The following is a 15,546-nucleotide window of genomic DNA, read 5'->3' as shown; positions in this document are numbered from 1 at the left end:
ATGCATTTCGACACACTTGCATTTTCTATGCATGCCTACAGTGCAGCAAGTAAAAAAAACAACAACATTTTTTTATAAAAATGCAAGGCACATAAAAAAGCACGCAAAACTCTAACTGCAAAAAAACAATGCATTCAGTGTAATCGGGCTCTAATCTCCAACAATAATATCCAGCAGTTCGCCTTCTTAAAACATTGTGAATTTATGCATTGTATTGTATTGAATATTGTACAAAAATGGCATAATATTAAACAAATGAGTTTTTTATTTTACAGGCTATTCATGTTCACAGCCACGTTCTTGAAAACGATCAAAACATTCAGTTTAAATCTCATCAAAAAAGACTGAAAGAGTCTTGTAACTTAGATGTGTGATGCTGAAGTGACGTGGCATGGTGCATTGTAATTCTGACGATAGTAATTCGGCTTCATAAAATACAAAAAATATTATGTGCAAGACGCACAAACTTAAATTGGTGACGAGCAATTTCCTGGAAAAATCTTAGGGTGCTTTCACATCTGTAGTTCGCTTCATTTGGTCCGGACCAAGTGTAATAAATGACACATTGCTGCATCTTCTGCCATCTTTGGGTCGTTTTCACACCACACTGCTGGCTTTGATCCGAACCAGTTGAAACGAACCATAATGCAGTCATCTGACAAAATCCACATCTCTCATTGGCCAGATGTTGTTGAACATATTTCCTAAACTGCTTATTGATTGGTCAGAATTCACGTGCGGGAAAATGCCAGTGAACTCCCGCAGGTAAACAAAACCTTTTACTCTGGAGGGACGACTGCGCTGGCTGATTGTATGCCTGCTTTAGACAAACTATACATTACGAAAATGAAGCGCGGCCGCGGCTGGAAAACAGTGTTTAATGCATCGCTCATCACTTCAGGAGGAGGCGTGAATTAATTTAGCTAAACTGCGACATGGTCATCTTGCGGAAATATTACCAACGATCCATCAGGTAATGTTTTCCCCTCTCTCTCTCTCTGTTGGTAAAGCGCTGTCAACAAATATTTTCCTCCATATCCCATAATGCACAGCGCATCGGCCTACGGCAGCTGGATTAGTCCAAAAGGTGCAGTACTTTTTGCAGTCGGACCTGTTTTAGTACGGATCATATTCTCACCACAAACGAACCGCTCCAGGGTTCGTTTGAAAGCGTACCGAGACCACCTCTTCAAGCAGGTCTCGGTACGCTTATTTGGTTCGCTTTTGGTGCGCACTCGAGTACGATTGCTGCATTCTCACCTGCCCAAACGAACCGTACCAAAAGGGGAAACAAACTCTAGTGCGATTCAATCGAACTAAATAAGGCAGGTGTGAAAGCACCCTTAAAAGCAAATGGTACAATCCTACTGGGCACTATACAGGGTGATGTGAACAAAAACATGCACTGCAAAAGATTTACTGTAGCCTATTAGTGATATATTTAACATGCATTTTAGGTGCTAAAAAGGTTTTATATTTAGTTCTGCATTAAATATTAAAAGAGAGTCATTATATGGGTCGTTTTATTTAATCACAATCAACAATCATCAGACAATCAAAGCCTGAATGAGATATTTAAACCCCTAAAAAAACAACTCTCATCTGAAACCCCAAGCAGTGTGTGTTCAACAAGCCACCAAACCTCAGCACCAAAAACACACATCCACAAACCACATGATGATTTAACACCCGTCAATGGAGTTTCTGTGGTCTTTCAAGAAAACCACCAAACCAAAGCCAGATGTCGGATCAGCTGTCAGAAGGCACGTCTTCATATAACAAATGCATCACTGCACAACATTTGCACAAAGAACTGGGTTGAGGATTGTAAGATGTGTTTACACAGTGTAAAGAAACTTGAAATAATGTGTTACTTTGTTTATGATTTTGAATTTATTTATTTATTTATTTCTGATGTTTTGTTGTATTTTGTATACGGGTTGATTTGTTGAATGAATTACGTTGTTTGGGGACTTTAATTATGACGTCAAAATTGCGGAGCTTACCGGATGTATAAATTGCGTGTAGAAATGAATAAAAACAAAGTACGGAACGCTATAGGTGAAACACGGTAAAAGGGGCACAGGTATACGGGTGCTTCACGGATTCCTCCTTCATGAGTTATAGCTCCTGGTTTGTGGGAAAAATAAGGTAATTTGGTTTATTTGTTTACTGTTTAATTGTTGATGTTGGCTTAGTGTTAATTTTTGGGATTTATTTGTGTTTGTTGTTTGTTTATTTTCTCTCTAGTTCTTACGGTGATTCATGATTGAATAATGCGAACAGATTCTATGAAGTGTGGCCAATAAATGAATCGTGAACATCAGTGGAAGACTTAGTAATCTTTTAACCAGGACGCTACACACAGCCAAAGACCCACACAACAGCCGAGGAGAAGGTCAGACTTAAACAGGGAGACAAATGGCAGATTGTGACATAACTTTAAACAAACTACACTGTAATAAAATATCTGTAAATTAACAGTTTACCACATTTTGACTCTCCAGAAAAACCCCTAAAGCAGTGGTTCCCAACCTGGGGTCCGCGCCCCCCTAAGGGGGGCGCCAGAGTTCACAGGGGGGGCGCGGAAGAGGATAAGTATTGAGGTAGAAAAAGGCATAAAAGTGCTCCACTATTATAAAGGGCTTTGCAATTAATCAAAAATCCGATTTAGATTTCGGTTTCAAACGATTATAAAAAAGCATTAATCGAGATAAATGATTATTGCATCATATTTCGCCACAGTTGTACACGTGTTGCTCTTAAAAGCGCGAAAAAGCTTATGTGTGTGTGCAGCACGATCACGCAGTCAGAAGCATGCGGCCGGTCAGCACTCACTCTCATTCACACACCGAGACGAGCTGAGGAGCGCAGACATCTAAAGTCATCTTAACGTGAGCGCTTTAATGGTCAAATAGGTGTCAAAACGCGGTGTTTAGTGATTATTTACATTAACCCTCATTTGTGTAATAAACAAACGAGTTGAGGATCAAAAGACGTGAAAGAGAAACCATTAAAGATACAGTGCGCTATAATCCTTCTGCCGCCTGTTTTTATCATTATTAAACAAACATAACGAGAAAACCCTCGCTGCTCTTGACTGAAGGAATGCTGTAGCTAAAGGGTTTTTCTTACAGTGAAGATGCTTAAAGCACAGATTGTTTCATATTTTTATTCTATTGTATTTATTTCTCTTTCCTTTGCAGGGTGGAAAATAACTGTATGCATGCATACAGTTGAAGTCAGAATTATTAGCCCTCTTGAATATTAGCAAACCTTTTCCTGCCCAATTTCTGTTTCATGGAAAGAATATTTTATTAACTTATTTCTGAACATAATAGTTTTGATATCTCATTTCTAATAACTGATTTCTTTTTGTCTTTGCTATGATGACAGCACATAATATTTTACTAGATATTTTTTTCAAAATACAAGCATTCGGATTAAAGTGCAGTTCAAAGGCTTAATTAGAGTAATAAGGCAAGTCATTATAACGGTAGTTTATTCTGCAGACAATCAAAAATATATCTTGCTTTATTCTTGTCTTTATTCTAGCTAAAATAAAACAAATAGAAGAAAAAATATTGTAGGAAATACTGTTTAAATTCCTTGCTCTGTTAAACTTAATTTGGGAAATATTTATAAAAAAAAAAAAATCTCAGGAGCGCTAATAATTTTGACTTTAACTGGCAATCGTTTTGAATAATCGTGATTACAATTATGACCAAAATAATCAGGATTATGATTTTTCCTATTATAGGATACTATTATATATGTGTTTTTAAGTACCAAAAAAAATAATCTAACCACATGCTTAAAATTCCAACATAATAGTGAAAATAATTAAAATAAATAACTTTAAATAATTATTTAAATTTTGCTCACTCGCGCAATCTGCTTGTCAACGTGTAGTAAAGGCAAAATCAAAACAAAAATGGCAGACAAACGTAAATGCAGTGATTCTTCAGAGGCGAAGAAAAAGATTAGACAGTATGACAAAGCCTACCTAAATTTTGGTTTTATTGAAGGCCAAGACAAGTTAAAACTGATTAATTAATATTTTCTATACGTATTACTATATATTAATATTACACAAACACACACACACACACACACACATATATATATATATATATATATATATATATATATATATATATATATATATATACAGTACATATGTGTGTGCGTGGGTGTGTATTTATATGGTGGGGGGGCTCCAATGTTTGTATATGTTCATGGGGGGGGCCCCAAAGAAAAAGGTTGGGAACCACTGCCCTAAAGCACTGTTTATTAAACGTTACTCTTTGCTTCATTGTAGTTACTCCTGCTTGCAGTTAGTTTATTTTTTAATACACATGATTCTCACCCTTACAAAATCATCCCAATCGATCTAAATTAATGTATTTTTTCCCAAAAAGATCTAATCAAGCCATCTGCTGAAACTGTATTGATATTGCAATATATAAATAGCAGATAATCCAAATATCGCAGTGTCAGATATTTTCAATATTGCGCAGCCCTAATGCGTGCTTTAAAAAAAACTAAACAAAACAAAGCCTGGCCCTTTAAATTCAACGTATATCTGCCATCCTCCCTTCCCCCTCCTGCAAATGTGACCCCACCTACTCACTAAAGCACCCAGAATCAAGAGAGATGGGGGGCGACAAAAGCTGCGCGGCCAGGATTGACGTTATGAGGTTTATCATGCTTTTAATGGCTAAACACTCACCGACAGATCGGCATGCATTCAATCTATGGCGTCTTTGTCACTGATACCGGGTGTCACATGATAAGAGTGAATTACATCAGCAGCCCCCTACTTAAAACCCACAGCACTAGCTTTGCTCACACACACACACACACACACACACACACACACACACACACACACACACACACACACACACACACACACACACACACACACACACACACACACACACACACACACACACACACACACACACACACACACACACACACACACACACACACACACAGAGAGAGAGAAAATAAGTGTTTTTCTAAGGTCCCCCATGGTGCACTTTCACGCCGAAAAGCTCAGATTTTACCTTTCTTCACCCCATCAACACCCTGCAGCTGACACACACACACAAAGATTTAGCGGGTGTATCAAAGCCTCTTTTGTTTTGAGGGGGTTTCCTCCTCACAGGGACCCATCGGGGACTCCGTTGCAAATCAGCTTTTGGGAAGATAAGAAGATTTCCTCACTGTCCTCTAAAACAATGATCAAAATCAATACATCCACGTCGATAACTGGACAAAGCAGAGAGAGCTTTTGTCTGCTGGTCAGACAAACAGACGGAGCTGAAAGGGAAATCAAAAGGCCTGTTGGAATTTATTTGATACAAACAAATAAATTAATTGGATGGACAAACGGACGGACTGATAGATAGACAGATAATATAGCTTTTAGTTAAGTGGAATAAAAAGATTATATATAAATATTTTAAAGTAATATAATAATAAGCTATTTAAATTCAATCTATCTATCCATCCATCCATCCATCCATCTATTTATCTATCTATCTATCTATCTATCTATCTATCTATCTATCTATCTATCTATCTATCTATCTATCTATCTATCTATCTATCTATCTATCTATCTATCTATCTATCTATCTATCTATCTATCTTCATCATGTTGCCCTGAACTAAATTTATTTAAATGTTTTTTTATTATTAATATTAAAATAATCACAAATAAATGACTTATTAACTGTATATAGTTTGTAAACTTGTTTTTTATTTGTGAATTCATTGCATTTAATTTTACATTAGAAAATTATCAAATGCTATTTTACAGCTTGAACTTTAAGTGAAATAAAAAGATTATATATAAATATTATAAAGTAATATAATAATAAGCTATTTAAATTCTATCTATCTATCTATCAAATGCTATTTAACAGCTTAAACTTTGTTAAGTGAAATAAAAATATTATATATAAATATTATAATGAATAAACACAGTGTAAACAGTCTATTGGCACGACTGATGATCTCTTTGTTGCAAGTGCATGTCCAGTGTTTTTGAGCTGCTGTGATGAGCAGAGCGATCGCCGCTATCTAGTGTCTCAACCGTATGGCCTCTCCTGGAAGCTTCGCGATTCTCCCACATCGGCCTCTTCATAGTGGCACCGTGAGGTATGCGAATTAGATAAAATACCCTGCAAATCATGGCGACAAAAGTGAAGAGCAAGAAAAAGTTCTGTGTTTTTGCTAATATTGTAAGTTCACTAAAAACTGGCTGGAAATATTAATAAAATAAATAAGTATTTTTACTTATTTAATAATATAACTTTTTCTAGCATACTACAGTCTAACTATTGCAATAAATAGTAGTTTATAGGATCTATTTGCTTTTGTCAAAGAAGTAATGTAATAATAGGTGTGCATTTTACTTATGCATCAAATAAAGCCTACGCTCTAAACTTTTTCTTCATTAAGACATGTTTAATTCTTCTTCAGTCATTTGGGGTGTTTTTAAATGGTACTGTTAGTCTTTTCTTAAATGTTTTATCTATTCTTTTCTGTAAACCTGCGTCTGACCATTACAAGTCCACACTAAATAGTTATAAGACAACTCTGTTGGCGCCGCTGACGTGTACCTCTCAAAAATGTAAATACACATCGCAACGACTGGTAGCGCAAGCTCTGTGATTGGTATCGCTAACGAGTGTGGGCGGGAACAAGAGCCGCGTGAGCCCGATGGAGCGATTGTTTACAAGTGTGGAGTCCCGTGAAGGAACTCCTGATGGAAAGTTTTGTTTTGTGTTTACCTCATGGGTAAAGTTGTTGCACGTCCACCGGTTCCTGCCTCAAAATGAGCGAGTTTGAACCACTTGTACATTTAGGAAGCATTCAGAAAAACAAAACACCAGCGAAGAAACTTGACACAGAGGAACATAAACACCTCACTGCCAACTAGTGTTTCGGAAGTTTTATTGCAGACTAACAAAAACAGCGCGTAGAAGTATTAATGCACAGCTACGTGCGTTGCATGGGTCGTGGGTCACGCCGATCACTTGACGCAGAAGTATAAACCAGGCTTTAGAGTGAAAATGTGCTTTATAGGCATTATAAAGCTTGAAGCATTAGAATCAGTATTTTGTATCGGCCGATCACCATAAAAACGAACCGGTACTTAGTATCGGCTGCAAAAATCCTGATAGGAGCATCGCTAGTTAAAGCAGATTTTCGAACGGGCGGATGGACAGACAGACAGATAATATAGCTTTTAGTTAAGTGGAATAAAAAGATTATATATAAAGTAATATAATAATAAGCTATTTAAATTATCTATCTATCTATCTATCTATCTATCTATCTATCTATCTATCTATCGTCACCATGTTGCCCTGAATTAAATTAATTTAAATGTTTTTTTTTATTATTAATATTAAAATAATCACAAAAATGACTTATTTACTGTATTTTGTAAACTTGTTTTTTTATTTGGGAATTCATTGCATTTAATTTGAAATTAGAAGATTATCAAATGCTGTTTAACAGCTTGAACGTTTAGGTGAAATAAATATATTATATATAAATATTCTAATAAATAAAAACAGTGTAGACAGTCTATTGACACGACTGATGATGTCTTTGTTGCAAGTGCATGTCCAGTGTTTTTCAACCACGAAATATTAAAACATTTGTTATTTTGACCAGTTATTATTCATTTCAACAACAACAAAAAACGACAATGACAATATTTTTTGTTCGAAATAAATAATATCAGACCAGATTCAACAAATATTAAAACTGAATTCAAACACTTGCTATAGTAATTCCAGGACATGCAGAGATGTTTTTCCCCATAGCAGTATATTCATATTCAATTCTTTTTACACTTTCTTTCTACTTTTTACAATGTAGATTAGGACTGCACGATATTGGAAAAATCTGACATTGAGCTATTTTATTTTGCTGCAATTTATATTGCAAAATGACTACAATTTTGGCAGATGACTTGCCGAGCTCTATTTAGAATAAAATCATTGACTTTAACTGGAATGATTTTGTAGAGGATCGAAACAAGAATAAAATCAAATAAGATCGAGCAAAGGTAAATGTGAAGTAGTCATATATTCAGGCACAGTAATACGATACAATATTATTATATTTTGCTCCTGATAATGATAGATCACGATATCAGCGATATACATTACAAGAAAACCATCCACAACAGATCATATTTGTAAATGAAGAGGAAAAATTGCATTAAAATATTATGAGATGTATTTCTTTCATTAACAGCACATATGTTTCTTAAATTTGCAACATTGATAAGTTCAATCCGCCATTGCGAAAAGCGCCGTCTCATGTATATCGCTATTTTATCCTGCTTCTATTACTGAATAATCAAATGTAAATGTAAAATGTAAACACTGCACATTCCTCATTGCTGATCAACTATTGTAATCCCAATTCCACATTGCAGATGCTGCGATGATTATTGCGAATGCACACATTGCAATATCGATGCTGAAATGATATATTGTGCAGCTCTAAAGTAGATTGTGTCAAAGCAGATTAACATTAGATGACTTACTTAATTTTACAAAACAACTTCATGATCAGCGGGCTAGGATAAAACCTCAGTGGTCAAGTCATTCTATTCGTCTTCATCGTTTTATTGATGTCTTTGTGCCACAGTTAAACACAATGTTCATTATAATTGAACTTGTTCATTATAATTGAAATTGTTTTTATTTGGTCACCACTGACATAGGACAATAATATTAGAACATTTTGGGTTTTATTTTCTGATTGTTCTGAACAAACATTTAACCTGTCAGGACAACTTATTACAAATAAAATGCTTTAAATGTTATAAATATTGGTTGGCTAGTTTTGTAGGTCCGCAAAATGATTAAAGGGTCACGAAACACCAAAACACATTTTTTGAGCTGTTGACAGTCGTAAATGTGTCCCACACTGCTAAAAACACTATTAGGACACCTATATTTCACTAAAAAGTGTAAATCGGTTGTTTTTGTGTTATTACAAGCAAATTCGTACTTCTGGTTTGAAACGAATTTTTGAAGCTGCGTCACGGCCATAATATAATAGCATTGTATTCCAGCGTGCAGACTGGACGTCTGTGCCAGCGTGTGTCTTATTACGTCTTACAGTGTGATGCATTATTGCATGAGTAAAGCTTGGTTCAAACCAATCAGTGCGCTCTATTGTGCAACTTCATTAATATTCATTACTGTCACAGTGTTCAGACGACAGAGACGACACGTTGTGTTGGCAAAACAAGCGTGAAGTGTTGCTTTTATAGTTTGCTGCAATTAAGTTTTGTTTTCATTTTCTCTCTGTGAGAGCACAGCCGGAGTCACGCGTGGATTAACAGTGTACGCGACGCTCGACAACAATAACTTACGTGTCTAAGGAGGAACATTGTTTACCTGAGAGCTGTTCTCAAATGCAAACGCTGAGATCCGGCTCTAGTTGCTGGTGATTGTCCTGTCTCTACAGATTTGGTAAGTGAGCGACCAGCGCTCTTTGTTTATTCAGTTTGTTAATTTCGAACAAACTATTGCACCGAGTGTAAACATGTTAGTACTACAACCAAACTTTAACCTCGTGTAGGATTTTCACCGCATTTTGTGACTGGAATAACACACGCGGCTTTCTGACGCTACCTGCCGTGTGCATCTAAGTTTTCTGGAAATGCTGAGGGTTTTTCCTCTCATTCGCTGTGCGGTATCAAACATTGCATGAAAAATACACGCTTAGAGCAGTTCCTCGAATCAAATATCTCGTTTGTCTCGAGGGACATGAATGAATTTCCTGAATGAAAGAGCCAAACTGCAGTTAAAGTCCACTATTTAATAATTTGGCAAATAATTAGACTACAGATGTCCATGTAAACAGTCACTTTCTCCCCTATGTGTGTGTGTGTGTGTTTGTGTGTGTGTTTTGACTCAGCGCGCCCAAATAGACACTCCCACACCATCCCACTTTAAGCCTGATTTATACTTCTGCGTCAAACACCGGCGTATGCTACGGTGCTGACGCATAGCCCTTCGCTGTGGCCATCGCTGACGTGCACCTCTCAAAAAATGTAACTACACGTCGCAACGACGCGTAGCGTAAGCTCTGTGATTGGTCGGCTTGGTGGCGCTGACGAGTCTGGGCGGGACCGAGAGGCGCGCGAATGGCGCGACGCTGCGCAAGCGATTGTTTACAAGTGTGGAGTCCCGTGAAGGAGCTCCGGTTGGAAAGTTTTGTTTTGTGTTTACCTCATAGTTAAAGTTGTTGCACGTCCGCCGGTTCCTGCCTCAAAATGAGCGAGATTGAGCCACTTGTACATCCCGAAAGTGTTCAGGAAATGCAAAAAAGTAGCGAAGAAACTTGACACAGGGGAACATTTACACCTCACTGCCAACTAGCGTTTCGGAAGTGTTAATGCAGACCGACAGAGAAGTATAAATGCACAGCCACGCGCGTTGCATGCGCCGTGGGTTACGCCGGTCACCTGACGCAGAAGTATAAATCAGGCTTAAGTTCTCCGACATTCCCCCCTAAACAGAGCTGGACAGTGGACACGCCCACTTTTCAGACTTTTTCCAAAGTAGAGGTGTGAAAAACACCCTGCTGAAACGAAGGGGTTTCATGGCCCTTTAAAAAAAAAATGTGTGCAATGTTTGTCCACACATGCATTTAGACAATATAGAAATCAACAAACCCAGTCAATGCATACTTAATAAGATTAAAAAGATATATATAAAAAAAGACTAAACATATTAACAATACCAACAATGTTTACATATAAAACATCTTATAAACCTTCACTGAAATGCAAACCAAACTAGTAAACCAAATAACAATCGAAAACACAGAGGTAAAGTTGCAAGTTGTGGAGATCTAACCACAAGCTGTTTTACTTTTCTTTGTACGCATAATGGCTTTAAACAACCTCACAAACATCTTTAAATTGCCTAAAACAAACCTAAATAAAGAACCCCCCTCCACAAAAACACTAAACTAACAGCTATGAACAACAAAATAACGTTACATTGAACAAATTTTGTTTATTTTGAATAAAACGCTTTAAATGTTACAAATATTGGATGGTTCGTTTTGTAAGACAACTAAAATAGAAAAATGAAAATGTTGTCCAAATGCACTAGGACCAAACACTTTAACAATACAGAAATCAAACCCAGTCAGTGAATATTTAATAAGATTAAATATTCACTTTAAAGTAAACCAAGCTTATTAACCAAACAATACACTTAAACACGAGGTGAAATGGCAAGTTGTTGTGTGAGTATCAATTGTTTGATCAAACCACCAGCTTTTACATATTTCTTTGTACACAAAACGGCTTTAAACAAACCCACAAACATCTTTAAAATTCCTTAAACAAACCCAAATAAAGAAATACCCCCCAAAACACCAAACTAATAACCAAGAACAACAAAATAACGTAACATTATACAAATTTGGTTTATTTTGAATAAACACCTAACCTGTCATAACAGCTTAAACCAAATAAAATGCGTTGAATATAACAAATATTGGATGGTTCGTTTTCTATGACAACTAAAATTGAAAACATGAAAATGTTTGTCCAAATGCACTAGTACTGAACACTTAAACAATACAGAAATCAACAAACCCATTCAGTGAACACCTAATAAGACTATGTGCTTTTTTTTTACATATAAAACGTCTTATAAACCTTCACTGAAAAGCAAACCAAGCTAATAAACCAAACAATAGACGAAAACACGAGGTGAAATTGCAAGTTGTTGTGCGAGTATCAATTGTTTGATCAAACCACCAGCTTTTACATTTTTCTTTGTACACAAAATGGCTTTAAACAAACCCAAATAAAGAAATACCCTCCAAAAACTCTAAACTAATAACTACGAACAACAAAATAACGTAACATTATACAAATTTTATTTATTTGAATAAACACTTAACCTGTCATGACAGCTTAAACCAAATAAAATACTTTAAATATTACAAATATAGGATAATTTGTTTTGTATAACAACTAAAATAGAAAACATGAAAATGTTTGTCCAAACGCACTGGACCAAACACTTTAACAATACAGAAATCAACAAACCCATTCAGTGAACACCTAATAAGACTAAGTATGGGCTTTTTTTTACATATAAAACGTCGTCTTCACAGAAAAGCAAACCAAGCTAATAAACCAAACACTACACGAAAACACGAGGTGAAAATGCAAGTTGTTGTGCGAGTATCAATTGTTTGATCAAACCACCAGCTTTTACATTTTTCTTTGTACACAACATGGCTTTAAACAAACACTTAACCTGTCATGACAGCTTAAACCAAATAAAATACTCTCAATATTACAAATATTAGTCGATTAATTTTGTAAGTGCGCTAAATGAGAAGGAAATTAAAATGTGTGTCCACAAATGCACTAGGACTGAACACAATTACAATATAGAAAACAAACCTAGTCAGTGTGTACATAATGAAATGTTTTTACATGTAACACGTCTCATAAACCTATAAAAGCCCTGAAAAGCAAACCAAGCTAGTGAGCCAAACAAAACACGAGGTGAAAATGCAAGTTGTTGTGTGGAGATCAATTGTTTGATCAAACCACCAGCTGTTTTACTTTTCTTTGTACATAAAATGCATTTAAACAACCCCACAAACCCATTTTAATCACGTTAAACAAACATATATAAAGAAATATCCAACAAAACACTAAACTAATATGTACGAAAAGCAAAATAACATTACATTGAAGCCAAACAAACACTCGCTGGAATGGTTTGGTAACACTAGGCTGTGTCTCAATACCTAGTGCGCTTTCTACCTAGGGCTCATTCTTGGCTTCACGTGCGAACTAGAACGCGTTCTAGATAGTCAGCAAGTTAGATTTAGGAACACACCCCAAACATACTACGCTTATATACTAACGTTACCGTTTTGATTAAATAAATGAAGCAAATCTCCGTATTTCTTACCTGTGCACCAAACGAGTGCAAAAGCCAGCCAGGGAACAAACATATTCCTTCCTTCGAGGGTGCCAATGTGCGTCTTTATGCCGTGAAAGCATTTAAGAATGAAAAGAAATGAAACACATGAACGCGGAGGGCCCGTGCGCGCGATTCTTCAGCCGCTACAATAATAACACGAGCTCCGCTTCACAACAACACAATATTTCCTCCGGATAATCACAAACACATTCCCTGAAGCTGCGAACATCCACTGGCTCATTCTGCAGCATGGAGAAGCCGTCTTCCGGACGCTAGGGAGTAAAAAAGATTCAGCCCCCGTGTGCGTGTGTGAGAGTGCGAGTGCTGTTTCTCCCCCTCTGCCGGGGCAGTTGGAGGGGCAGGAGGGACTGACATGCGAAAAAGCTGAACGGCGTCCAAAATGGCTCCTGAGAGCCACAGCAGGGAAACCCGGATGTGCATCAGGGCCACTGTAGTGTGCACTCACTCATTCACTTATTCATTATCACGAGCAATACATCAATCAAGAGGAATCATAGTAGCTAATAATGAAAAAGGCAACTTGATTACTGTTTTACAATGCATTGTAAACAAATCAAGCGACAATAATGATATGAGATAGATAGATAGATAGATAGATAGATAGATAGATAGATAGATAGATAGATAGATAGATAGATAGATAGATAGATAGATAGATAGATAGATGATAGATATATAGATAGATAGATAGATAGATAGATAGATAGATAGATAACTTAATTCCTTTATGTTGTCCCAACACAAATTAAGCCGACAAGAAAATTAATGAATAAATGTAATAAAATACAAATAATCCAATTAATATAAACAATAATGTTAATTTGTATTTTTTTTTAATTATAAGTGTATTCTTTTAAAGAGAGCAAATACAAGCTTGATTTAGATATTTTCTTTTCTTTTATAAAATAAAAAGGTGTATTTTGTAAACAAATAAAATAGCATTAGCATATAGTGTGTGTGCTGGTTTGTCAAGCCTGCTCACCTGTGTGGAGCACGCTCAGAATTGCACAAAGTAGGACTGCACAATATTTCATTTCAGCATCGATCCGTAATAGTCCCATTTTAGAATGTGCAATGTTGATCTGTAATTATAGTTGACTAGGAAATGAATGGATGGATGATAGACAGACAGACAGACAGAGACAGATAGATAGATAGACAGACAGACAGACAGACAGACAGACAGACAGAAGGATGGATGGATGGATGGATGGACGGACGGACGGACGGACGGACGGACGGACGGACGGACGGACGGACGGACGGACGGACAGACAGACAGACAGACAGACAGACAGACAGACAGACAGACAGACAGACAGACAGACAGACAGATAGATAGATAGATAGATAGATAGATAGATAGATAGATAGATAGATAGAAAGTATGGATGTCCATTATAGACAGACAGAGAGATGGATAGATGGCAAGTATAGATAGACAGACAGACAGACTGGTGGATTGATGGCAAATATAGACAGACAGACAGACAGACAGACAGACAGACAGACAGACAGACAGACAGACAGACAGACAGATAGATAGATAGATAGATAGATAGATAGATAGATAGATAGATAGATAGATAGATAGATAGATAGATAGATAGATAGAAAGTATGGATGTCCATTATAGACAGACAGACAGATGGATAGATGGCAAGTATAGATAGACAGACAGACAGACAGACAGGCGGATAGATAGATAGACAGACAGACAGACGGATGGATTGATGGCAAATATAGACAGACAGACAGACAGACAGACAGACAGACAGACAGACAGACAGACAGACAGACAGACAGACAGACAGACAGATAGATAGATAGATAGATAGATAGATAGATAGATAGATAGATAGATAGATAGATAGATAGATAGATAGATAGATAGATAGATAGATAGATAGATAGTTAACTTAATTCCTTTATGTTGTCCCAACACAAATCGGCTGTGTGGAACCCAGCATTGTTACAGTGTTTAAATGTGAACATTTCCAAGTATTATTACTGGTGTAGTCAGTGCTGATCCTGGTCATGTTAAACGTTCCTTTCTCTGTCCAGCCAATCAGCAGCACAAAGAGTGAGAGGAGCCCTTGGTGCTGCTTGACCCCAGAGGTCATGTCTTTGTCCATTTGGTTCCCTCCCGCTAACAAAAAACCCTCAGAGGGTCACATTCCAGTCTCAGACCCCCGGATACTCAGCTGTCCCGAACAAACCCAGGATATTCCCCTCTTACAGACCTGCCAGCACAAAGAGCCGCTCTGTTGGCCGAGAGTTTGAGTTACCTTCAGCTTTAACTCCAAGGAAAGACAAACACGCATCTGATCCGCAACACCTCCATCATCTTCAAGTTTCACAACAGGTGTCGGGTTATTCAAGACCACAAACTGATTATAAGTGAATGAATTACCGCCATTTTAGTTTGTAATAGATTTAACGTGAAATCATTTTTACTCAAGTTTAACTTCACTATAGTGTTCTTTTATCATACTTTAGTAAAATG

At 36.7% G+C, this 15,546-nt stretch overlaps 1 protein-coding gene and 1 long non-coding RNA gene across 2 annotated transcripts in view; both read right to left on the bottom strand.

Moving 5' to 3' along the window:
• The window catches only part of acvr2bb (activin A receptor type 2Bb), a 40,667-nt gene extending 27,275 nt beyond the window's left edge, over positions 1 to 13,392 (bottom strand). The window contains exon 1 of the mRNA XM_087241486.1: positions 13,008 to 13,392. Within this exon, the coding sequence (XP_087097612.1) occupies positions 13,008 to 13,050 (43 nt within the window). The 5' untranslated portion in view covers positions 13,051 to 13,392. The remainder of the gene's footprint in view (positions 1 to 13,007) is intronic.
• On the bottom strand, positions 272 to 5,355 carry LOC147846537 (uncharacterized). Its single transcript, XR_015479114.1, has 3 exons — positions 4,985 to 5,355; positions 4,275 to 4,847; positions 272 to 2,515 (listed from the first exon to the last, which is right to left on the bottom strand). It is a non-coding gene; the product is annotated as an uncharacterized LOC147846537 (long non-coding RNA).
• Positions 13,393 to 15,546: the final 2,154 nt, after the last annotated feature.

This window comes from Danio rerio, chromosome 2, assembly GCF_052040795.2.
Source record: "Danio rerio strain M-AB ecotype USA chromosome 2, GRCz13ab, whole genome shotgun sequence".
In the NCBI taxonomy this organism is placed as follows: Eukaryota; Metazoa; Chordata; class Actinopteri; order Cypriniformes; family Danionidae; genus Danio; species Danio rerio.
This window is presented reverse-complemented; position numbering and strand designations above follow the sequence as displayed.